A 26,239-nucleotide genomic window follows, 5' to 3' on the forward strand; every position below is an offset into this window, starting at 1 on the left:
TTTTTGCCAACTTAAATTACATTAAGCATGAAATATTATGCTAATTATGGCTGATTTCATTCCATTTGCCGCGCTCAAAGCAGACAAAGGACGCGTCGCGCAATATCATAAAAGACAATGCAAATGAATTAAAATTAAATGGCAGCAACAACAACAACACCAACAACAACAACAACAAGTAGAAGAAAAATAAAAATTAAAAGCCATAAAAAGAAGGAAAAGTGGAAATTGAAAATGTAATGCAGTCGCGTCGCAGTTGCCAGCGGCGCTCGTCTGCTGTCAGATGTTGCACGTTGCACGTTGCACGTTGCACGATGCACGTTGCTCTTTATCTTGTTGCTGTCTCGGCTGCTGCCCATGCTGACTCCATATTTGCTTCGTTGATTCGCGCATCGTGCGCAATTTTATGTCAAACGTGGCGTATGCGTAATTTTTCATTTAGCCCCTCCTCGAGGTGAGTGTGTGAGCACTTTCAGCTCGAAAATGAGAAATTAAATTATTTGCTGCTAATGTCTGGAAAAGCGCGTGTAAGGGTTGTGAATTGAATGTGGGTATGGAGGCTGTTGTGGAAGTGGGGTGGGGCTAGGGCTGGGGCTGCTTTCAACGGAAATGATACAGCAAAAGAGCAAAGCAGCAGCAGCAGCAGCAGCAGCAGCCGGCACACGCCAGGCACTGCCTGGCCAAAAAGCTGAAATGAAAACTAAAACTCATTTCTGCCAAATTAAACAGAAATGTGCCCCAGCTACAAATATGAGTTAAAAGCGAAACGCTCGGGCACATGTGTGCGTGGAGTGTGGAGCTCGCAGCGTTCGCATCTCAAATGTAAAATTAAAAGGCATTTCCGCAAAATGTCAGCGTCATATTGTAAAACATGAGTATTTAATTAGAAAATACTTTCAGGCTGACTCACAGCGACAGCAGGCAGCAGGCGGCCGCCAGGACCTGCACAGTTTCCTCTCAGCAAGCCTCTCTCTCCATCTCTCTCTCTCTCTCTCTCTCTCTCTCTCTCTGGCCCTGTCGATGTGTGTGTGTGGTGCTAATGAATTTCGCCAGTGCACAAGCTTGTGCTGTTTAACAACTTAACATAGTCGCATATGTTGTACAAAATACCTTTTTCCTTAGAGCGCAAAGCGGAAAATGGCGAGCATAGCTGAAGCATGGCTCGGTTGGGCAGGGATGGGGCGGCGAGGCGGGGACATCGCGACGACGCGCAACAGCTGAAAACTTTGCATGTATGCCGCATATTAGCAGCGAACAAGCAAACTAGCGCCAACTACTACAACCTGGAACGAACGAGTGTGGAGTGTGGAGTGTTGGGTGTGGAGTGGGCAGGCGGCACCAAATGTGTTGCCTTAAATTGCCAACAACAACAACAACTGAAAACAACGACTGTGCTAATGGCCACGCATTATTCAAAGTCTCGTTCTCAGATTGTCAGAGGGATAAGCAGTGGGTATGGGAGTGGATGTGGGTGGCTAGCTGGTGCTGGTGGTTAGGTGGTTAGACGATGGGAGTGAGAGCTGGAACTCTGTAGTTGTCCACTGGGCATGTCAAAACTCATTTGCCGTTAACGAGCAGCTATTGTGCTTATAAAAGGATTATTTACAAATCACTGACTTTCAAAAATTGTCGACTGCAGGGCAAATGCCAGCGCTCACCCACCCGCCCAGCGCCCACAGACCGGCACAGCCGCTGGCGAATGCTTTGATCTACAATTTATGAAATTAACCCTTAAGTGGTGCCTGCCGGCAGCTGCTGCTGCTCCTGCTGCTGCTCCTGCTGCTGCTCCTGCTGCCGGCTGCCTCTGCTGCTGTTGATTTCCTGACAGAGACATCAACATTTCAGTGAATGCTTCACTTCAAGTTGATTTCTTTTAGCTGATTACGCGCCAGCACAACGGAAACAGGATGCAGTGCCACTGATTGTTATGAATACACTATGCTACAAGAGTGGGCTATGATTGGGGCTGGGCGTAAATGGACTTGCATTCCATTTGGCTGACATACTCAAAGACCTTAATGCTTTAAGCCGTTTAAACAGCTTGGCTTGGCTGACAATCCAAGTGTGAGACAGCGAGAGTGAGTTAAAGAGGGAAGGGGCAAGGGAGAGGGAGAGAGAGAGAGCGAGGGGGCCAGCTACACTGACTGGCCCTTAATTGATACCTTTGTTTGCATTGCGGTCACTCTAATTGGTGTTTGCATGCGGCTTCAAGACTTGTGTAAATACGGGCTGACCAGACAGACAGACGTTGCTTCTTTGTAATTTTGCGTGCGTTCTGTTTGCTCATTAAACGCTTGCAGCCAACAACCGAAACAACCAAAGCAACAACAACAACAACAACAGCAAGTAGCTGAAGACGAGGAAGAACAAGAAAAGCAATGTCATCAATTAGCAGTTGGCCGTCGTTGGCCTTCGAATGCCAAGTTTGCGCAAAAAATTGACAGGCTTGAGCGAATCTTGTGGCATTGCGGCACCTAATGAGCAAATGTGAAGCAGCTCTCTCATTGAGCCACATATACGCATACATATGACACGCCCACATGCCCAATCGCCCACCCACAACTCCCACTGCTTAGTGGCACTTACAAGCGCATGTCAAAAGTTATTAGCCTCAGCTCAAATAATTTGTGTTGTGCCAAGAAAGCTGATTACTAAATACATAGTACAACGTATAAACAAAGTCATTTTGGCCAGCTCAATGGAACTCCTTGCAATAACAAAATTCGCTGCCAAAAAAAGTTTTTGGCTGCTTCTGCTGCTGCTGCTGTTGCTGCTCCTGCTGCTGCTGCTCCTGCTGCTGCTGCTGTCATTGCCAAATCCTAGCACGAGCAGGCGTTTCATACGTACATATATATAAATAGGTATATGTATGTCTATCTATCTGTATATATATAGAGTTCCTGCTTCGATTTCTTGTCGATATCTCAGCGCTGTTGGCAACATATTCCTGCCTCATAAGTAGACAACTTTTGCAGCTGTCCTGTCAGCTACGTGAGGGCGTTAAACTCATGCATCACTTTAGCCTTTATCCCATCCGCAGCTATACTTAACTAACTGCTATACATGTGAGCATGTATGTGTGTGTGTGTGTGTGTGTGTGTGTCCTGCTCCGTCACAATTTCGCACATTTTTTTTTCTCTCTCTGCTATTTCTTTGGCTGAGTGCGTCTTTGTGGGATGTGTGTCAAGAGTTGCTAAGAGCAGCAACGCGCTGCTGTCGAAGCATTGAAAATAAATTTATAACGTATACGTCATGTGGGCTTCGCGCAGTTTTGCAGTTTATTGCATTTGTCGCTGGCATTGCAGAACTTCAATAAATTATTTTATTGCGACAGTTATTTTGCTTCCCCAGAAGATGTTGTTGAACGAGCTCGCACACCCACACCCACACACACACATATTTATATATATCTTTGTTGCTTTTTGTAGCTATCTGCTGTCATTTCGCATTGGCTTGCTTTGGCAACAAATTGCAAATGACTTTATGAATTTTTTCCTCTGCCACTCGATGACGAACCGACAAGCCGAGAAAAGGCAATACACATTCCATCTATATATATATAAATATTCTATATATATATATACAAGCACTGTATAATAAGCTATGAAATTGATTCTATGCCCCGCATAAACTTGGAATCGCATAATAAATTTGTGCAGAATGCATAATGAACATTACATTTACTCAGCCATATAGAAGTGATGTGTCCATCGCAATGAATACGCATTTAGGATGCTCGAGAGTCTATAATCAAGCACTTAAATCCGGGGCAGGCAGTAAACCCCAGCCAGTGCAGGCCCAGGCCCCAATTTACGTAATGTTCGGCTTTAAGAATCCGTGCAACAACAATGTTAACTGTGCATTGGGCTTCGCTTGTGGCACCCGCCCGGCATAAAATGAAGCACTTGGTTAGCCCATCAAAACTTGACACTTTTCTGGCGTGCTTAATAAAAAAGTCAAACAGTCAAGCGGCAATAGACGACAACCGACAGACGACAACACCTTTGGCGCCTAAAGCGCTTAATGTTAAAATTACCTGGGCAGGGGACACAAAGGAAAAGCAGAAAAAGAAGCAAAAAGGAAAGCAACTGCGAGGCTAGAAATGAAAAAGGCTTTGGCGCGAGACGCCAACAGGCAATAAGTAGCAAAAATTACGCTAAACGCAGCAATTTCCTTGTAAATTGCACAACACACACACACACACCTGCACACGCATACACATGCAGAGTGGGTGCTGTGCCTAGGGATATGGCAGCGGCATAAAATTCAAGCAACTATAAATAAGGCATAAAACACAGAGGCGCAAACATTTTATAATGCGCAGCGTGTCGCAAGCTCAGGAGGTGCTGGTTTGGGCTGGCTGCGGGGGCGTGGCAGACAGGCTGTCAATTTCCTGCAGCAGCAGCAGCAGCAGCCGCGCACGCATATGAGAGGCAGCGTGAGAATTTTAATGCGTGTCATATTTGATTGATGCCAGCTCTAGAGCTCTGGCAACAATGTCAAGAGTTCGGCTGCCAGCGGCCGCCCCCTGCAGGTATGCAATGGGCGCGGCAGCTGTGCGTGGGGCCAATTTCATGTGCTTGGATAAAAATCATTTGCTTGTCACTGCTACTTTCTGTGTGTGTGTGTGTGTGTGTGTGTGTGTGTGTGTGTGTGTGTGTGTGTGTGTGGCTGTTTATTGTGTGCATGTTGCGTAATTTAACGTCGCTTCTTGCTTAACAATTTTATTGGTTTCACTCTGTCTCGCTCCCACTCACTCTCCCTCTCCCTCTCTCCCTCTCCCTCTCACTGAGGCTGAGGAAGTTTGGGCTACGCAATTTACTGCCACTAGGCAACTGCCTGCCAAGCTGTAAATATTTGCACACACACACGCACAGAAGCTGGCCGGGGGTGCTTTTTACAGCTGTGTCGAGACTAACACACACACGCACACACACACACACGTAAGCAAGTGTGTGCCATAATTTATGCCAAGACAAACGACGTGTGTCTGGTGGCAGGAGTTGCAGGGAGCGTAAGTGCATTAGGCGAACGCTTTTAGTGCCCCAAGGGGAACGCCGACTTAATAATTTGCGCGAATTGGCGTCAAGCGGCAAACTAATTTGAGTTAAGCGCATTGTACATACACTCACTCACACACCCACACACACATGTATTGTTTGCTATACGCTCTGGCACACAGCTAAACCATTCATTCAACATATTTAACCACTAACCCCAGCCTGGTCCACTAACCGAGCCTAACAATTATTTAGCATTATTATTAGGCAGCTAGCACTGTCTTAAGCCATGCCCATCGCACCCAGCGCCAACATCAATAACCATCATATTAACCAGCTCATAATAATCGCTAATCGTTAATCGTTAATCGTAGTTCCCGTTATCTGCTTGAGTAACTGCATCAACCCAACTCGAGCTGCACCAATTTGCATTTTATACTGTATATATCGACATGATAATGCAGATCATGTTTAGCTGCCACACCCACCTCCACTGTCCAACGCCCACTAGTCCACTCGTCCAATCGTCCACGAACCATGTTGGCCACGTTTATGTAACTTTCATTTTGGTGCTGTTTTGCTGTTTGCTTGCAGGATGGACAACGCGGCCATTTAGAGGGTCTTGCATCCGTCTATTGTGAATTGTTAATGGCTCCCTTTGGGGATATTTTAAGTGCTTTAGAAAATGCTAGACAAGCAGCATGGGCGGAGCGCAGTCCGCTCCATCCCGCCGGCGGCAGCAGCGGCGGCGCCAGCGGCAGCGGTGGCAGCGGCCTCAGCGGCAGCGCCGGTGGCAGCGGCAGCGCTACCGCCGGCGGCATGCACCATCGCCAGCAGCACGGCCATCGCGGTCACTCAGCGCACGGCGCCGGCCTGCCAAATAGTCATAGTCAGCCCATTTATGTGCCAGGAAAGTATTCGGTATGTATGCCAACAACAACAACAACAACAACTAACAACAACAACACAGACTGGGCCAAAAGCAAACAAATGCAGCAGCATTGACAACAAATTATTTGCTTAAAATATTTACAGAAAAGGCTCACAACAAAAATAGAAAAACAAAAACAAACATAAATAAATCTATAAACATTTTATTGATGTTGGCGTTGATTTGGCAAATAGTTAAAAAAAAAATAAAAAATAAAAATAAATAAATACGAGCAAAATGAAATTATGTTGCACATAAATTATGCAAACTGAAAGAAAAGAAAAAGAAAAAAATGTTAAATGATTTTTGTAAATATTTGTGAATTTGTGTTGTTTTACGTTTTGCTTTGCCTTTGCCTTTGCCGCATGCTGCACGCGCACACGAATTGAATACTTTTGCATTTGATTAACCAACTCGCTCTCTCTCTCTCTCTCTCTCTCTTTCTCACTTTATGTTCGCCCCTTATAGCCCTCCAGCTGCTTGTCGGACAAGGAGGAGGACGAGATCTACGGCTTTGGCTATGGCGTCTTTGCGCCGCGAGTGGCACGCGGCGGCTTGACACAGCAGCAGCAGCTGTTGCAGCAGCAGACACTGCAAACGCAGCACAGCATACAGCAGCAACAGTTGCAGCAGCAGCAGCAGCAACAGCAACAACTACCAAATGTGCCAGGCCAACAGCCGGCAGGACAGCCCGGCGTTGGACCACAACAGCATCAGACACTCCCGCCAAACGTAGCGCATCTGAACTTTGTGCAGCAAAAGTGAGTACAAATTGGTTGGGAGGGTGAGATAGGGAGGGAGTAAGCTTTCTCCGAGAAGAACAGTTTGGTAATGCATTTTCTCTCTCTCTGTGCTTACAGCTGCCTGAGTCCACGCTCCGCATACTTCTACGAGTTCCCACCGACTGCAGGTGAGTTCGGTTATAGTTACAGTTAGGATTAACAATTTGCAACTCCCCATTCAATTTCTGCTCCTGCACAGAGGGACGCGAGACAAAGAAGCGCACGACTCTGGCGCGGCTGCTGAAAGGCTTGAAAACTGTCAATCGAAGGGATCGCAACAATCAACAAAATGGCGCACAAGCCAGGGTAAGTTGACAATACACACACACACACACACACACGCACACACACACACACACATTTCTATGTATATTCATTTATATGTATAAGCCGTGCTCTGCTATGTAAAACTTGCTCAAGTCGAAGTCATTTTCGTAGCTCGGTTTTATGACCGCAAGCAAATTGTTTGTCCTTTTGCCTTTCATTTAAATCAACTGCGGTAATTCTTTCAATTTATTTGCCCCGAGTTTCTTGCTGGCTCGTTGTAGTCCTTCGTACATTTCATAATAATTCGCTTTGTAACAATTCCTTTGCGCGCCCCCGCCCACTCGGGCCCCACCCACATCGACATCGCTTGTCGTTTTATGACTGCGTCTTGGCTGATGCTGCTGTACTTAATCTTGGCCCTGGGGACATGTAAATTTTTATGCGCGCCGAGAAATCCCGCGCCAGCCGAAAAGGTTAAAAATGTGCCCGCCGATGCGGCTGCTGCTGCTCCTGTTTGACGGCTCCAGCAGCTACAGCTGCTCCCATGGCTCCTGCTGCTACTCCTGCTGCTACTCCTGCTGCTGCTGCTGTTATGCCTGCCGGGTATGTCTACATTGGCACTTCTTTCTTGACTATGGCATAATGTGCTCTGCTCTGCTGTGCTGTGCTGTGCTGGCATGTAGTCGGCTTATCTGCGCGCGTCCTCTCCACAAAGGACATATTCAGGCGCCGAGCGCCTTTGATTAGAGCCCAGCCACCTTAGACACGCGGCTGCCACTATTCGTACAGAAAGGGGAGCCCGACGCCGGCTCGGGCTGGCAATGAAACTGTGGCCAAAGATAACGCAGCCGTAGCAGGACGTCCTCGTCGTCGCTCATAAATAAGCAAGGACATGCATAAATTTTTCAAAAGCAACGAGCGCAGCAGAGAAAAAAAATATATAAATATAAAAAAAAGAGGGAAAGAAAAGAAAAGGAGAAAACGGAATAAATAAAAGAAGCTGCCAGCTGAAAATAAATAATAAAGCGAATGAGTGAAGTGAAGAAGTGAAGAAGTGAACGAGCCCAAATGGCAGCCAAGGGCGGGCAGCGGAGTGCTGCAGCAGATAAGCGCAGGAAATGACTAAGGATATGCGCCTAAGTAGCAGCATCCTTCCACACAAAAAGCTGCCTTTCAAAATATAATTAAACAGCACTCACCTGGCCATGGCCCATGTGTTTTAGCCGGCAAGGCCCCGCCCAGCTGATTTGGTATTTATGATAAGAAAACAAACGCATTAGATGGCCAAGAGCAGAAGGGGGCAGAAGTGGGTGAGCGAATGGACGAGCTGCTGCTGCTGCCTTGAATTGGCCGTGTAGGGGTCACACACACACACACACATACACACACACACACAGGCACACAGATACAAAGCGAGAGGACTCTCAACACTTGGGTCGCGACCCTCGTTGCCCCGACCCGTTATTAATTAAAAATTAAAGCCCGGCTGAAAGGTGTGAAATACAAAATGGCGTCGTTATGGCGATAAAGCACGTGGCGTCCGCACACTGATTTATGAGTCTCTTTGCCCGGGTCATCCCGAGCTGTGGGCCCCGCTCGCTGCCTCCTAGCGAGCCTTGTGCATATTTTAAGGCCAACTGCCTTGAAGTCAGAGTCAATAAGCCGAGAGTGGAAAACTTTCAAACAAAATTGTAAATTGAAAATTATAAATTGAAATTACACAAAAAAAAAGGGAAAAGGTGCTGAAAAATTGAATTTTGTAATTGATATCGATAACCTTTGCGTTTCTTTGCAGGCGGCCAACGATCGCCTGAGGCACTTCCAGATGATAAACGGCGGAGCGGGCGCGCCGCAGCAGAGCTTCGAGGAGACAATCCACCGGGTAAGTTTGGAGTGTGTGGAGCCGGCAACGGCGCGTATACTTGATAAATATGTATGGAGCTGCCGCAGCAGCTGCCATTGCATAAATATTTATGCAGTGCAACGCATTTGGCAGCAGCTGCCACAGCAAACAAAATTACTTCAAAAACTGTTTGCAACAACAGCAGCAGCAGCAGCAGCAGCAGCAACAACAACAATAAGAAAGTTGCAGCACCTACTTATGCCACACCCACAGCCACCCAGTGGCAGTTGCCCACTTGCTGGCATTGCATTTGCAATGTAATTTCAACACGAAAGCTGCAACCGTTGCTGGCGAGCACGTTTACGTTCCCGTTTACCTGCTGCAGCACGGCGCCGCTCGGCAAGTAGATGCATGCAACATTTAAAAGTTCATTGCCGTCAACATTCATTATTAATGACAGCGCGAGCAGCAACCAAAAACAAGCAGCAAAATGCAATCAACGACGACAACAAACAGACAGCAGCAACAGCAACAGCAACAGCAACAGCAACAGTTGCAGCTGCAGCGTGGCAACAGCAACATGACAGTTGCAGCGGCAAGCACTGCATAATGCATGCGGCAACGCCCACCAGCGCCACGCCCAGCCGTGTGCCGTGTGGCACTGCACGCATGTTTTTCGCACCCGCCGGAGCAAACTTTAGGCCAGAGCCCAAAAGTAAACTTGAAAGTTTTGCAATGTTCTCGTTACTGTTGTTGTTGTTGTTGCTATGAAGTTGTCTTTTGAATAAACTGTGGTGCACTTCAGAATAAATAAATATACTGTTATTTCAATAATGTTCTCAACTGTTCTCTTCGCTTTCTTCTTTTTCGTTGCCGAACACCAGCTAAAAGTCCAAGAGGCCATGCGCAAGAAGGAGAAGTTTCAACGTGAGCACGAAGAGGTAAGCGAACTGCCAATGGAAATTGCAAATTTCGAAATTATTCGTTATTCGCAAATTGATGTAAATGAAAATATGTTTGCAGTGCTTATAATACATACGCAGGGCTTCCATGTCGTTTGATTAAAATTGCATGAATCAGGCTGAAATATTGTCAATCAATTTGCTAGCCGAATTCCAATTTGTTGCAATTGCAAACAATAAAATTGCAATTGTAAACCGAAAATAAATCAAGCATAAGCGAGAGGCTACACACACACACACACACACGCACATAAAATCATATATAAATATATAGAGAGAGAGTTTAGGCATTATAAATAAATAAACAAAAACATAAGGCAATCCAGATTGTTGTTGTTGTTGTTGTTGTTGCTGTTTGTGCTTAGGCCTAACAACATTTTGTTTGCCTAAATAAAACATCAGCAGCTGCTGGGAAAATTAAAATCCATATCCATGCCATTTACTCTGCTATTTACCGTCCCACAAAACAGTTTAGTTGCCACGCCCACCCAACGTATCATGCATATTTAAATGCTGGACAATCTCTTAAATTTGTAGTCCCAATTTTGCAAAAGCTAGCAAAACATTCCTTCCGTCTAAAACAAAAAAAAAAAAAGCAATTATTTTGCTGTGCAGCAGGAGAAGAAGGGGCGTGGAGAGGGGGCGGGGCACTTGGCGTTTAGCAAAACAAATGTTGGAAAACATGCAGAGCAGACGCAAATGTTCATTTAGTTGCACACACACACACACACACATGTGTATTCACACTTAAGTACAAGCACACAGAAGACAACAACAACAGCAACAACAACAACAACAACAAAAACAATGAACTGTAACGTGGCAAATGATAAACTTTTTGCCTGTCATAAAAATTATTTTTCCACATTTTCTCAAATTTTACACAGCTCCAAAGGTAGCATACTAATTGTCTGCACGTGTGTGTGTGTGTGTGTCTGTGTGTATGTGGAAGTGTGTAATGCGTGTAATAAATGGGCGTGGCATGACATGCCGAAAGGTGCCGGGCCAAACAATATAAATAAAATATATGAAAAGCTGCTTTGACTTTAGAACAGAAATAATTGGGCGAAAAATGAGCTGTAATTATATCACAGAATAGAATAGACTGAAAGCAAATTAAATAGCATAAATGGACTGAAATGAAATGCGAAAGAATGAAACGGAATATAAGGAAATTAGATATTGAATAGAATAGGCAAATAATGAAGGTATAAAATATAGAAGAATATATATAAAGCAATTAGTTAGATATTGAATAGAATAGGAGAATTAGGAATATAGATGGAATAGATTAGCGATATAGATGGAATAGATAGTATAGAAAGGGAGACAAATGGTATATAGGAATATAAAGAGTAAAAAAGGGATAAGAAAAGTCTAGCTATATTGACAGCTAATCATGACAGAGTGAGAGAGAGAGAGAGAGAGAGAGAGCAATAGAAACTCATAAGAAATGTAATTTCCATAAAAACTCTGCCATTATGACGTATATAAGCAGTGCTACAAATTAGGCAAACTTTTATCAACGGAAATTGTCAAAGCATTTCGAATCACCTGTATCACCTGAAACAGTTCGAATCATTTCACACTGGCTTAGTCGCTCAGATTTGTGCCTGATGAGAACATCTGCTGTCTGCAGTGCCATTATGTGATTTGCCAATCGAAACTCTGCCTCTCTGAAATAGAGCAGCAGGAAACCCAGTTAATTATAGAGAGCTCAGCTATCGGCAGCGACGAGCAGCAGCACATATTCCATTTCGTTCGGCTAAGCTGAAAAAGTCCTTTGAAATGCTGTAGCTCTAGCCATTTGAACTGAAAATGCATAATTCTAGCAGGCTGTGTGTGAGAGAGAGAGAGGGAGAGACAGAGGGGGAGATAGCATGTGGCATGCGTTGCTGCACGACAATTTGTCTGTTTGCATGTCGACGACGTGTCCGCCTAGGCAAAGGCAATAATTTTTGTGCATAAATGAAAAGCACACACACTCGCACACACACACACACAGAGACACTCGCACACACACACATAGCAGAGTGGCTGTAGTTGCTGCTTAACTTGTGCAAACAACTTGCTGTTTGTCTAATTGTAATTGCTGTTTTTGTTGCCAGTGCCTGAGCCTGAGCCTGAGCCTGAGTCTGAGTCTGTGTCTGTGTCCGGGCCTGGTCCTTCATCTCTGCCTCAGCTAGAGCTGCTTATTTTCCATTTCGGCCTTCTCAAGCGCCAAGAGCTCGCACAACAAAAAGAAAGAGGGAGAGAGCGAGAGCGAGCAATGTGAATGAGAAAATAAAAGAAATTGTCCCCTGCTTATGAAATATTTATAATAACACAGCAGAGATAGCCGAACGACTCGACCCCTGACGGCAACTCGGCCAAAAGCAAATGTTTGCTGGCCAATAATTTGTGCCAACAATCGGGCAGTCAATTAAGCACGGCTCTAGACCAATGTGATTAGCCCAAAGCAACATGCACAAGTTCGGCCACATAAATTTGCAAATTGCTGTGGCAGCCGAGCTCTGCAAGGCAATTGTTGCTGTTACGGCTTCTCCTGCTCCTGCTGCTGTTTCTCTTGCTCCTGCTGCTGCTGCTGTTGCTGCCATTTAAATGCATTTTTAATGTAGCTGCCCCGAAAAAGCTTTTAGCTAATTTTTACACTAGTTTCTGATGTTGCGCTGTATCCATTTCTAGCTGCTCTGCTCTGGCCTGGCCCTGGCATCCTTTTCGCACTAACACAAACACACACACACACACACACAGACTCAGACATATCTTGTTTTTAAATTAGTATGCAGCACATATTGCGCTATTATGTTGCAGGACATTCAAGCAGCATCTCAGTTGTGCTCTGTCTCTGTCTCTCTCTCTCTCTCTCTCTCTCTCTCTATCTCTCTCGAAAATTGTTTTAGTTTTCAAATGGAATTTTGTAATTTTAACGCCTCTGCTGCTCTGCAGAGGAAAAGAAGTGACTGAAGTCAGCCAGGCTGACGAATAAGCTGAAACCTCTTCGTCTGCCCCTGCTCCTAGTACGTCTCGCATCTCTTTTACAGTCGCCGAGTCACAGTCACGTGCCGGCATACAGCAGACAGACAGAGCTTCACTCTGAGCATCCACATATATATATAAATTACTTGGCTCATAGAGTGCACTCATTTGTGCCTAAACTGGGCTTAAGCGAAGGCTCTGGAGCATTCAGTCAAATAAGTCGCAAGTCGCTTATGACGAGTAGAGTCTCAGATATTTGAATTTACATTTTATATATACTTAGTTCGTATTAATTATCTATGAATTTGTTTTGCAGATCTTGCGGGACATACGGCAGGGCCTGCTGCAGATGAGTCGGGGCGAGGGACGAGCGGGTAAGTTTTCATCCGGCTGCTGCGAAATAAATATCTCAATTTAGGGCGAGAGGGCAGACGACTTGCACTCGACAATCTTGTTAGATGAGTGGGCGTGGCACCGTCTGGCGAGCGTCACATGCATAAGCGAGCATAAAATCTTATGTCCGTTTCCGGCACCAACAACAACTCGCAACTGCGCAACTTGCAACTGTGCAACTTTCTGTGTGCAGCACATGTGGAAAATGGCATTCAAGTGTGTGCGAGTATGTGTGCGTGTGTGCGTGTGTGCGTGTGTGTGCAACGTTGCGTATAATATGATATCATGTAGCCGTTGCACATCATTTCGGCCTGGCAAAAGTTTCGAGCACCGCCTCCAAAGGCCATTTATATGTCCCAGACTGTGCCTCTGCCTCTGCCTTGCCCTCTCTCTCTCCCTCTCCCTCTCCCTTTCTCTATCTTGATGGCACTCTAACACCTCGCAGTCTATCCCTTTGCAGATGATACGTACATGTACGACGAGGCGCTGCGCAACGGCCCCGGCGCCGTTGGCCAGGGTGGTGCGCATTATGCGGTCAGTGCGCTGCACCACCAAGGTCATTGGTACGACGAGCCGCCCTACGAGAGCGATCCCGATGATTTTCTTATGGCCGGACTTAATTGTGGACCAGCTGCTACCATACAGGTAAGACTATCTATCAGTGTGTGTGTGTGTGTGTGTGTGCAGCTGCTTGAGCTGTGATTTATGAGCGCGGTTTACCAAACACTTGCGCGCCCACTTAAAGCAGAGCGCACAGTGCGGCTCAGCTAAGCGCATTGGCTGGGATAACTCCGAGCAATTCTCCGGCTTCAACAATGTCGCCGGAGCAGTGCAATCGGTTTTTCAGCTTTCGATTTATGCAGCACATTCGTCTTTGCCGTTAATCCTGGCTGAGATCCGCAGCGCACGCCTCGTTGGCTGCTTTGATTTCTCAGCGGATGCCAAGCACTTCCGTGTGCCCTCGCTGCCTCCCTCCCTCTCCCCCTCTCTCACTCTCTCACTCTCTTTCTCTTTTATCCTTTCTTCTTTTTATTTGCTTTATTAAATTATACGCTGAATATATTTTGCCTGCGCATTGATTTCCAACTTCGATTTGTATGTCCTTTGGCATTTTTGCTGCCACTCGAAGGCAGCGCCAGTGCAAGTTGAGCTTCAACTTACTTTATTTTTTATTGACAGTCAAAAAGTGCATAATTCTTGTTGACTTGTTCAACCCGGCGACGACGTCTTGAGACTTTTCCTCGGGCTTTGCATAAAATTTACTTTTTACCCACTACTTTTTTTTCTTCTCCTTCTCCTTCTTCTTCTTCTTCTTCTTCTATTTGCCTTGTGTTATGCACAGTGGTAGTTGCGCTTTTATGGCTGCGCCTAAGAGAGGGGGCGATGGGCGAGGGGGAGTGGGTTCGCTTTTGGGGCACAAATTTTGTTTTCTTAGTCAATTGAAAATCACTCAGCGGCGAGGAGGTTCTCGATATGCTTGAGCCGCCGCCCTTTGTGCCCTTTCAATTTCAGTTTTCGCTTTGATGTGGCAATACGTAAAGCGGCTACAATAACAACAACAACAAAAGCAACAACAACAGCAACAACAACATCAGCGAGCCACAAAATTTGTTTAGTAAAAAAGTTTTTTTGCGGTTTGCGCAGCACTTTAGACGAGCCTCTGCAGAAATGTGAAATGTGAAGCGCACAATTGTCCCTATCCGTTGCTGTTGTTGTTGTTGTTGTTGTATTTGGGCAGCGAACCGCAACTTTGGCCAATGCTAATGGATACTCCAAAAAAATAAAAGGAGAATAACTGCGCAAAAAAAATGGTCAATACAGGGCATTAGCATTCGAGCATACGCTTTGACCCTCTGCCCCACCCACCACACCAAGGCCGACTATGCCAAAAAGTATGCAACAAATTCATTATCTATGCCCCGCGCCAATGCCAGCTTGCAACTTTGCTGTTTGATGAGCTGCTGCCTTCATGAAGTATGCAGCAACAGCAAATCTACATGCTACAAAACTTTGCAATTTACATGTCCGAACTGAAAGTTGCTGTAATTGAGAAGAGCGTGCCTCTCTCCCCCCCTCTGTGTGTGTGTGGGTGTGTGTGTGTGTGTGTTGGTTTTTGCCCCAAATGTAAAGCAACAACTTTGCAATTTCCGCTGCGTTCGAATAAACTAAATTTAAAATTCCAAGCTGAATAAAAAGCAAACAGCAACAACTACAGCAAATCACAGCTAAAGCAACAATAGCAACAACAACAACAGCAACAGCCACTGGAGCAACAGCCACAAGGGCCCAAAGTAAACTCTACTTTAGGAGCACGCAACACGCGGCGCATAAACTTTTATAACTTTGTTAATTTTTCATAATTTGTTGTTGTCGTTGTTGTTGTTGTTGCTGTTGTTGTTGCTGCTGTTGCTGCTGTTGTTGCTGCTGCGGCGGCTGTTGCTGCAACAAATTCTACTGGAACGCTAATCCAAATGTTTTGCTTACCTTAACCATAACTCTATCTCTCTCTCTCTCTCTCACTCGCTCTCTTACAACTCTCTTTCTTTCTTTTCGTTTTTAGGGTGGCCGTGTGCGCTTCTCAAACAACCGCGAGAGCACGGGCGTAATTTCATTAAGATCCGCCGGAGATATTTCGCTGCCGCAGCGCGGACCGCCGCGTCGAGGGCTTATCGTGCCACAGCAGCCGCCAAATCCGCCGACAATAATACCGTTAACGCATGCCAGGTGAGTGTCCAAAGTGGGTAGATTGTGGGGAAGGGAAGGGGGTAGGGTAGGTGAGGGCAGCACTCGCTCATTGGCCAATTGCCATTATTATTTGTGGAGCCAAGGGCAAAGCATTAATAATGCAGAAGGCCGCAACAACGAAGAAAATAAATATATATATAGAAAATACAAATATATATATATATATATTTATATATATATTTATCTGTTTAGTATATAAGTATGTGAAGATGAATGGCGGGACATTTATCTGTTAATATATATCTGGCAATTGCTGGGTGGTCCGCCGGCAACCCTTTGACCACTTCAAAGCACCACCTCTCAGGGGGGAGGCGGGTCAAACCCACTCAAGTACAAAATGTGCCACAAATGTGTGCACTGTGGCATGAAAAGGCCAAGCATTTAGCCTGGCAAACAACCCAACACTAATAGCTGACCAAACCTAACCTAACCGAACCGAACCGAACCGAACTGAACTGAACTGAACCGAGCCCCAGACCGATCCAAGCCAAAATCGAATCGAAACGAATGGAATCGCAGCAAAGCAAAGCAAAGCAATCAAGCAGCTCAATTGACGCACCATTCCAGCCAAGCCCAAAGCCACACCCCCATCCACCGTCGCCTCGCCCCACACAGAATGCTTGAATTTATTTGTCAATGCGAAAAGGTGCGCAAAAGGATTGACCCGGCCAACACACACACACACACACACACACACACACAAAAATAAGAAGTGAAAAGGTAGCCTCACTTCATTAGTGCCGTTATCAACATTTTGCAGCCACATGAATGAATGAGCCAAAGGACGAACTAGTGAATGAATGACAAACTGACTCTTTGAATGTCCTGTCTGTCTGTGTGTCTGTCTCTCTCGCTCTCTCTCTCTCGCTCTGTCGCTGTCCGGCCTGGCTGACTGACTGACTGCTTGCAACATATCGTAACGCATTGAAGCGAAAGTCATCAATTTCATATTGTTACGCATGCCACAAAGAATAAAACATGGACTCTGCCAGGTCAAAGAAAGGTTGGTGCGAGGGCTGCTTGGTGGGTTGTTTGTGTGCTGGTTGCTGTGTGGGTTGGGCTTGGCTGGCTTGTCAGTCAGAGCTGGGCCAAAACTAATAAGAAGACAGGCACACCGACGTCTGCAATATTGGCCAGCAGTGCAGAGACAGCGACGACACTTGAATGAAATGGCATTATTGCTACTTCAACGCGGCTGCAGGAGGCAGGAGGCAGCGCGCCGCACGGCTCGTCAATCAGCCGGGACCAGTCCGGGGCAGGCCAGAGTCAGCGTATCGACACTCGACAGTCGGCAGTCGGTCGACAGTTGCCCGGCTGCGAATTGGCAGCGCTGAACCGTTTTCCACACGTACGCATCGGGCAACTATACAAAAGACGTGCTGAAATAACTTATACGCCCTGTGCGCCCTCAGGGCCAAAACAAAAAACTTTCGTTGCCAAATAAAAGAAAACCGAAAACAGAAAACAACAGGAATAAAATAAATGAAAATGAAAATGGAAATGGAAAAAACGAACGAAAAGCAGCCAAAAGTGAAAATCTCAACAGTGTTAAAGTCAAATGCCCAGGCACAACAACAACAAATAAGGCAAAGCTACAAAAAAAAAGAAGAGAAAAAACACAAGCGAAACAGAAGTTGAAGAAAAAGGTATAAAATATTTATTTATATGAGCTTCTGCTTGCCCGTGGACCCAAGACCTTTGTGCCAAGTGTTATTATTGCTGTTGTTGTTGCTGTTGTTGTTGTTTGTGTTGCTGTTTGTGTTGCCCTTGTGTATACATATTTGCTTAGCAGCAACAAATTCTGGTTTGAAATCAAAACGGTTACCGAACAGCTCCTCAAGTGTAAGCTAGATTACAGGACTCGAGCATACCCCTACAGTGTTTTTCTTTGCCTCTCTCTCACCCCCTCTCTCTCTCTCTCTGTCTTGTATCCTTGCTGGCCATTCAAGGTGAAGATGAGCAAATATTTGGTATATAATTTAAATAGTTTGCTTAGATAAGAACAAGCTGACAGCTGCTGCAAGTCAAGCAGGGAGTTTGCATAGCTCAACTGGAGAGAGAGAGAGAGAGAGTGAGATAGAGAGAGAGATAGAGACAGAGAGCGTTGGATACATGGAGGTGCATATAAATTGTATCTTCAGTTAGGTAAAAGAAACTTGCAGAGCTTGGCAGATGAAAACTAAAGAAAAGTCTCCATTAATATGTAATGTTTTATATATGGAAAGTATTCTCTTCTGCAAAGTCCTAAATCTGAATGAAAATATATCTACTATAAATATATTATAAATCTAACTCAGCAGCTAACGAGACCAAATCTTTCTCTTGCTAGCTAATATGTTTTATATGTTTTTTGGGCAACTCTTACCCAAGTTAAAGCCAAGTTTGCATTAGCTCTAATTGACTAGCAACACAGCTAAAGCTCTATTGAGCATAGCTATGCTGCACTAACAACTTGCTCAGATTATGGCCAAGTTTTTAGCCATAAAGCGTGCCTAACTATTATTAGCCTTAACTGCCTTTTTTACTTAAAATTTCACCTGTTTTCTTACCTTTACAGATCGCATGATCGTGAGAGCGGCGACTATGCTGGCTCCATTTCGGATTTACAAAGCGTTACCTCCAGACTGAGCACAGTTTCGGTGAGTAAGCCAAAAAGCCATTAGACGCAGCAGCTCATTTAGCTCGCAGACACACAGACGCACATCTCTCTCTGTGTGTGTGTGTGTGCGTGTGTTTGCGTCTCAATGCGTCGTCTAAATTGATTAAGTGCACTTAGTGACAAACAAAGTTCGCAACGACCTGAACGGCCAGGAAGAATAACAAAATGCACGTAGTCTGTGTGCGAGCATAAAAACGGAAAAAGCTTTTTGGCCAAAAGAGAGAAAAGTTTTCTTTTCCGCCAGCAGGCAGCCACTTAAGCCAGCTAAACGATGTCCATGTCCATGTCGATGCTGGGACTGTGCCTGTTGGCCATTTCATTTGCAAAGTCGACTTGACTCGACTGCAGCTTTTTGGTTAATACGAAACGCGTTTAACTTTCCACTTCTTCCACATCTACTTCTTCTTCCTCTTCTTCTTTCCGCTGCCTTTGTGGCTCCATTGCAACAGATTGGCACCAACAATTGCACCGCCAGATACCGGACGCTGAGTGGAGGCATCGGCGAGTCGCCGTCGCTGTCCCCGAGCCCCTCCTCCGACTACGAGGACATCGGCGCCACAAGGCACGGACTGCCGCCCAGTTTTGCAGCGAAGGCCAAAAAGAACGGACTGCCGCACAAGGCGAATACGATTTGCCAGAAGGCCATGGTGCATCACGTAAGTTAATTAATCAGTATTGCATGTGTGTATGTCTGCATGAGTGTGTGTGTGTGTGTGTGTGTGTGATTGCAATTGCATTTGGATTACATGAACAGCAACAACAACAACAGCTTCAAGCATATTGACTCGTGAGCTGCAAAATGTAATTAGCTTGCCCATTTACATATGCGCCTGATTGGAATTTGTGAGCGACTCTCTCTAAGCCACTTGCAATTTGTCTACGGCCTAGGCGGAAAACGCTGACCGAACAGGGCTCAAACAACATGGCCGAAAGGCGTCCAGCAGGCGGCAGGAGGCGGAAGAGCGTGAACATGCACTCTAAATGCAAATGCCAGTTAAATGAGTTTTTATACGCGCCCAACAGCCGAGAGGAACTCCTGCTCTGGTTGGCTCTAAAAAAAGAAAAATAGGAAAAAGAGAAAAAAAAGTGAAAGCTCATTTTCAGTTTTGGCCATGATTACATTGCGCTGCAGTTGGCAGAGCTTGGACTCGCATATCGTAATAAAAATGAGAGAATCTGAAATTCTCATTCTCTTCATAATTTTTTAAAATATTTGTAAATATTTTTGCAAATATTTGTAGAGATCAAGTTTTTGTTTATATTTGATTTACATTGGATTTACATTTGGGTCTCTATGGATTGCTTTCGTACTTCCCGAATCTGTTCTGTTTGTTGGGCGGTCGGCGATTCTTTGCCTTGGGCTCATCGGGCCGGATGTGAAAGTTCTTGAAGCCGTACTCTCGCTTCTCCTGATCCTCAGAGAACTCGGCCTTCACAATGTTGCTGGCGGGACTGCCGGTGGTGCGGAGCCACTCCTTCATCAGGTTGAGCTCGGTGCGCGGTCCCTCGATGTAGCCCTTGACCGTGCCGTCCGCCGTATTCATGCACCAGCCGCGCAGCCCCAGCGTCTTGGCCTTCATCTCGGCATGTCGACGGAAATAGACGCCTTGCACTTTGCCAAACACTTCAAACTCACACGAATGGACGGTGGCCATTTGAATACCAGAGGGAATCCCTTATGGCACCCTCAATGACAATCATAAAAAAAAAAAAAAAAAAAAAAAACAAGTATTAAAAAGAAACAAAACAAACTACAAATATTTAGACAATTTTTAAATACATCTTTCTGTGGAAATAACTAGAACTTGCTAGAAATTGCAAGGCTGGCTAAGCAAAGAAAAATAATAATACAGGGTATTTAATGGTCGCAGTTAGGTCTACAAACCTCTTCACGTTACTTTGAAAAAAAAAGGGGAAACAAATGTTAGTTTGCAAATCGCGAGCAGCAGCTGCAATCGGTGCCTAGGCCTCTTCACTGGGCGAGATATGAGCAAAGTTTTGTGGCAGGCAGCGGCTCAATATTCACTGTCAAGGAAGAAGAAGACCAATGCCAAAGCTGAAGCCAATGCCGAAGCTAAAGCCAATACCGAAGCTAAAGCCCAAGCGGAAGCACTGCAGCCAAATTCAAGACCCCCCCCCAAAAAAAAAGGACAGCCCAAAGGCAGTGTCTGCAGCTGTATCTATGTGTATGTGTGTGTGTGTGTGTGTGGAAATTTGTGTGGTAGCATTAAACTTTTTAATGATTTAACTAACAAAACTTTTGCTCTATTCCATGCGCCCTCCGCCTGCCGCCCCCGCCCGGCTTAACATGCAATTTATTGCACAACTCGATGACGACGACGACGACGACGATGGCGGCGACGAAACAACTTTCACTCTGGCTGCACAGTCGGGCGAAATGCGTAGCTCGCCAAAGGAAATTGGCGCATTTAATGAGAATGGACGAAACTTTGTTGCCACAAAGGATACATCAAGGGATTTCAGCAATTCCCAAGATAATACCGACCGTGGCAGCATGAGCGATCAGGCGTTTGCATGTTCCGCCAGCTCCGTTGAAAGTTTGCCCAGTGCATCCGGTTCGAGTGAGTACAAAACTCTATCTATGTGTTTAGAAATCTACTTGTGTGTGTGTGCGTGTGTGTGTGCTTACAATTTAGATTTTTGATTTTGCCTTTGCATTTGGTTTTCCTTTTGCTGTGGCCTTTCGGAGCGTTTGCCTCGCCCCGGCTTGTTTATAAAAATTCCCAGACTGCCGCCCAGCGCCACGCCCAGCTGGGCTCGTGTTGCATATTGGTCTATTAACAGTTGTAGTTGTTGCTGCGGTTGTTTTGCAACCGCTGCACAATAACTTGAAATTCTGCAAACTTAATGAATTTTTAATGCACTTGCGCACAGTCAAGTGGCAAGTGGCAAGTGGCGAGTGGCGAGTGGCAACTGGCAATGTGGCAAGTGCATTGGCCAGGCCATGCAGCCCGATGCAATGTCTAGGGCGTGGTTAAATAAAGGGCTGCTGCTGCCTCTGCTGCTGTTGCTCAGTTTTTAATGAACAAAAGTTTTCGCTATATGCGCAAATTTCTACTCTAAATAAAGAAGAAGAAGAAGAAAAAAACAAAACCAAAACAAAACAAAATGCCAGAGCAGCTGTACCAGGAGCAGAGCAGCAGCAGCAGCAGCAGGAGGCGGCGGCCGACGGGGCTTGCAGGAGCAACTTTGAAAAGTGCAAGAAAAAATACTTTATTTTCATGTGGCCAGGACACAAAGCAAGGATTAGCCAAAGCTTTGGCCAAAAACTTCAAGTGCTTATTTGAATATTTTTTGGGCGAAACGAGCTTTGTGTCTGCGACCCTCTCTCTATCTCCCTCTCACTCACACACACACAGAGAAAGTGTGTAAAAATATTTGAAAAGTTTTTAATTAACCAAACGAACTGTTTGTGTGCGTGCGTGTGTGTATGTCTGTGTGTGTGTGTGTGTGTGTGTGTGTGTGTGTGTTTGTATTTCGTGCTCTGCCAAATTTTTCAGCCCTTGGCTAATTGGCTGTGGGCGCATTAATTGGAAAATTTTCTGGGCAAACTTCCATCGAAATGTTGTCGAGACAAATATTTAAACGTAAAACCATTCTATTTTGGCAGGCACTCAAGCTCTAGTGCGTCCCGGCAGCCCACACAGCTCCATTTCAGCCGAGGATCGCGCCTCCCTGGCGCCCATTTGCAAGGCCAAGGCACTTGTCGACAGTCTGCCCAATCCCTACGACAAGGAGGCACTCAAATTCAAGGTAAGCAGACGCCCCACTCTCTCTCTCTCTCTCTCGCTCTCTCTCTTCTTCTCTCTTATATATAACATGCTGGTTGCTTTTGCAGAAGGGCGACCTGATCGATGTGCTGTCCATGAATGCGTCGGGCATTTGGAAGGGTCGCTGCCATGGCCGCGTGGGCCACTTCAAGTTCATCAACGTGGAGGTGCTGCCCGAGCAGCGCATGAAGAACTCGAGCAGCAAGACCCTGGCGCCCGCCTCTCGACTGGCCAACAGCAACAACGGCAGCGGCAACGCGGGGCCCAGCTCCGTGGACGATCTGCTGATACGCATCGGGCTCAAGGAGTACACCTCCGTCTTTGTGCTCAACGGGTAAGTGGTGTAGATGAAACAAATTTCACAACAATTTTTTGTTGGATTGTTTCACCTATCGTTCCATTTGCAGGTACGAGGATTTGGAGCTGTTCAAGGAACTCGAGCCGGCTGATCTGGACTATCTGGGCATACTCAACCAGGAGCATCGCGCCAAGCTGCTGACGGCCGTGCAGCTGTTGCACGACATTGAATGTGAGTATTAGTGTCCTGCTCTTGCCTCGCCCCATGCCTAAAGCAAATTATGTGAATCACAATGCGACCCACACCCACACCCACACCCACAACCACGCCCACTCTCTCACACACACACGTACTCACACACAGCTACAAATTTCGCACGCACAGGCTCCGACATGGACATAGCCGGCTCCAGCTCGGAGAACGACGAAGCGCGCCTGAACAACATCAACAAGAAGCACGGCGCCTCGCCCTTTGGCCGACGACACTTTCCACGGGACTCCGGCTGCTACGAGGGCTCGCCGCTGCCCAGCTCCCAGACGCCCACGCAGACGGTGAACTCGACGGACGACTCGAACAGCCTCGACGATGTGGTCTCCAAGTGCTCCAGCGAGATAATGAAGCGCGTGGAGAGCGCACGGCGCTGCAAGGAGAACCCGTTCAAGGCGACGCTGCCGGCGCGAGTCGGCAAGAAGTCCTTTCTTGGCGGCGGCAGTCTTATGGGCGACGATACGCTCACGCGTGGCGGCCTCAGCGAGAAGTCGAGCGACTCGGGCGTCAGTAGCAGTTCGCTATCATCGGGTCCGCTGAAGAGCAGCACTTAACATTTGCCAACCATACTCGCCCACGAGCTGCTGCTGGGCGTGGGCCAGGCGGGCGGCGGCAGCAGCGTGGGCGCCACCTCGCCCACCACCTCGGTCGCCTCGGCTGGCATGCTGGGCTGTCCCAGCAGTGGCAGTGGCAATGCCAGCCTGAATGCCACGGCGCCACTTGGCAACATCTGCAACACTCTGCCGCATGCCCCGTCCGGTGGCAGCAGCACGATGGGCCTCTCTAGCAATCTGCCGCTGAACCGCAATCTGGTGATGTTGCGCAATCATTTGCGCAAAAATACGAGTGGAAATGCATCAGCCGCACTGCAGGACGACAAGGATCAATAACAACCCATTTATTACATACAGATTTTAGTTTAGATTCTCGATACTTCAGTTAGATATATGTATGTATTTCAATTGCTGTGATTCGATAGTGAAAAAAGGCCAAGACGCGTCTTTCAGTTCAAATGTATAGTGTATAGAGACAGATAGATAGCAACAGAGCGAGAGAGCAAGAGAGAGAGAGAGATAGTGAGATATAGAGAGAGCGAGAGAGTGAGCACATTAAGCAAAGTCAGTTAGTCAGTCAATCCTTCCTCCGATAATGTTGGCATTTATATATATACTCTTATATATATATATTTACATATATATATATGTGAAAAGACAGAGCTATATACTTAGTAATTGTAATGTAATCAAATCGTTTAACTATTTTTAGTTAGCCTGATGTAAACAACAGAAACAAAAACAAGAAATGATTAACGAAACATTTTCTCATTTGCCATTTTTTGCCAATTGCTTTCTATGTATATTTCGCAACGTGATATTGTCAAACGTCCAACTTGAATTGCAGTTTTTAATCGATGAAACCACATTTTAATTAACACGAGGGAACGGGCCGAAGATATCTATCTATAAATAACTCAAGTTGATTCCTATATTATGGCACAAAGGCTGCCGGCAATAGACCAATTACATTTTAAAGCCCAAATATTTACACGAAGCAAACGAATTTGCCAATATTTATAATTCTATAAAGAGAAACTCAATTGAATTAAGTATCACACACACACACACACAGACACACTCACATCATGATGTATCCGTCAAAGTTGTATATTTGAAAATTCAGCTAAGGGAAAATTGTATGCTAAGCAATATAAATTGGTAAAACGTAGACTCCAGACAAGCGAGCTGTATATAGTAAGGGTATTCTTGTCACTGGAGTGTTCATGAATGCCATTTAACAGTTAAATGCAAATATGTACTAATAATAAGATACACACTTATATACATATTTATATATATATATAAACTATTAGCAATTGCCAGCTATTTAGCGATAATCAAAAGGAAAAGGACAATGAAACGAATTGGATGGCAGATTTTATTGATTTCACATTAAACAATTAGTTAAATAAATCAATACAAATATTTCAAAGCGAGCACAAAAAGAGAATATATATATATATACATACATATATATTTAAACTATATCATAGCGCATATGAATATCGAATACCAATCGACTTTATGTACATTTGACACAGAAACGAAAAACCAATTCCGCTTTTAATCATAATTAAGCAAAATTATATATATATATATATAAATATATAAATATTCATAAAATTAACAACTAAAATTAAATAATCCCAAAAACTTAAATAAAATTTTATAATTAGTCCAAACAAAAAGAAAAAATAAAAAGATTATTAATTGCGCACGTGTTATAGCCAGAGAGTAAAAATATTCTTATGTAGGCATTTTGAATTTTTTTATTTATCTAAAAACATAAATTTAAGTGTTTCAACTGTAAATTATATTAGAGAGAAAGCAAAACAAATGCAGAATGCACAAGAGCCACATGCAGCATGTGCAAAAAGTTTCCATTTATCACTGTAAAATTATGTAATTAAATTCGAATATGTAAGCAATATTAAAGTTTAAAGTAACAAAAAAAAAAAAGTGAGCAAAAAAACGAAAACTCAAGGCATCACAACGCAGTTTCAGGCAAGCTAACAAGTAAATAAATAAAAATAAATAAGAAATGAAAAGAAACAAACTAAAAACAATCTTAGAATTCATTAGCACACACAAAAGAACTTTAACTCTCCAGAGCTCCCTACATTTTAGAAGAAATTTCAAGCAAAACTCAAGTAAAGTAAAAAAAAAAAAAAAAACTCAAATAAAATGAAACAAAAGAATGAAACGAAAAGAGAGCGAGCAGCACGCAGCTAGCTGAGCGATGAAAGTTTATGCATAAATCAAATAAAAGTCTTAAATAAAATTGAACATATCTAAAAAGTAACTAAACGTCTTATTTATTTAACTGGGTCGAGCCGAGCAAACAGGTAAGAGAAATGCCTTCTCCGAGAGTCAAGGCTGAGCAGGCATCTGCCTGATTGAGACTGATTAGCAGCAGCAGTCTATATAGCTATTTATCTAAATATAGCCCACTCTAAATTATATTGACTACTTAAGCACGGCTATCAAGCAGTCAATCAACAGCGCTTGAAGGCAACTTTATTGAACTATTCATGTTGTGCCCTACAAGAATTACATATATCATATAAAGAATTATTTAATATGTTTATATTCTATTGTCTTTTATTCCACATACATTTGATTAGTTTTGCTTGAGCTCAAGCTTTATAGTTAATAGGCAAATTGGTGCTATGTATTTATTTGAATGGATTCAGCTGCAGCCTTGATCAAAAGAAACCGCCTAAATGACTTTATTCGCTCACACATTTACCTACAAGTGTTGGATT

The 26,239-nt window shown here is 44.8% G+C and overlaps 2 protein-coding genes across 6 annotated transcripts in view; one reads left to right on the plus strand and one right to left on the minus strand.

Moving 5' to 3' along the window:
• Positions 1-25,433, plus strand: part of LOC6574842 (sterile alpha motif domain-containing protein 5) — a 177,562-nt gene extending 152,129 nt beyond the window's left edge. The window contains exons 3-18 of one of the 5 annotated variants that reach the window (XM_044008057.1): positions 5,595-5,921; positions 6,400-6,692; positions 6,792-6,841; positions 6,913-7,019; positions 8,776-8,862; positions 9,708-9,764; positions 13,081-13,138; positions 13,603-13,802; positions 15,718-15,881; positions 18,460-18,541; positions 19,011-19,217; positions 20,951-21,143; positions 22,193-22,335; positions 22,421-22,686; positions 22,760-22,881; positions 23,014-25,433. In XM_044008057.1, the coding sequence (XP_043863992.1) occupies positions 5,595-5,921; positions 6,400-6,692; positions 6,792-6,841; positions 6,913-7,019; positions 8,776-8,862; positions 9,708-9,764; positions 13,081-13,138; positions 13,603-13,802; positions 15,718-15,881; positions 18,460-18,541; positions 19,011-19,217; positions 20,951-21,143; positions 22,193-22,335; positions 22,421-22,686; positions 22,760-22,881; positions 23,014-23,471 (2,814 nt within the window). In that variant the 3' untranslated portion in view covers positions 23,472-25,433. The remainder of the gene's footprint in view (positions 1-5,594; positions 5,922-6,399; positions 6,693-6,791; positions 6,842-6,912; positions 7,020-8,775; positions 8,863-9,707; positions 9,765-13,080; positions 13,139-13,602; positions 13,803-15,717; positions 15,882-18,459; positions 18,542-19,010; positions 19,218-20,950; positions 21,144-22,192; positions 22,336-22,420; positions 22,687-22,759; positions 22,882-23,013) is intronic. The other 4 variants (XM_044008059.1, XM_044008058.1, XM_044008060.1 and 1 more) reach the window with 4 other exon arrangements.
• LOC6574843 (acylphosphatase-1) lies at positions 19,794-20,290 on the minus strand. Its single transcript, XM_002000835.4, has one exon. The coding sequence runs from the start codon at positions 20,214-20,216 to the stop codon at positions 19,854-19,856; it is 363 nt and encodes a 120-aa protein (XP_002000871.1). The 5' UTR covers positions 20,217-20,290; the 3' UTR covers positions 19,794-19,853.
• Positions 25,434-26,239: the final 806 nt, after the last annotated feature.

Source organism: Drosophila mojavensis, unplaced genomic scaffold (assembly GCF_018153725.1).
Source record: "Drosophila mojavensis isolate 15081-1352.22 unplaced genomic scaffold, ASM1815372v1 contig_231, whole genome shotgun sequence".
Lineage (NCBI taxonomy): Eukaryota > Metazoa > Arthropoda > Insecta > Diptera > Drosophilidae > Drosophila > Drosophila mojavensis.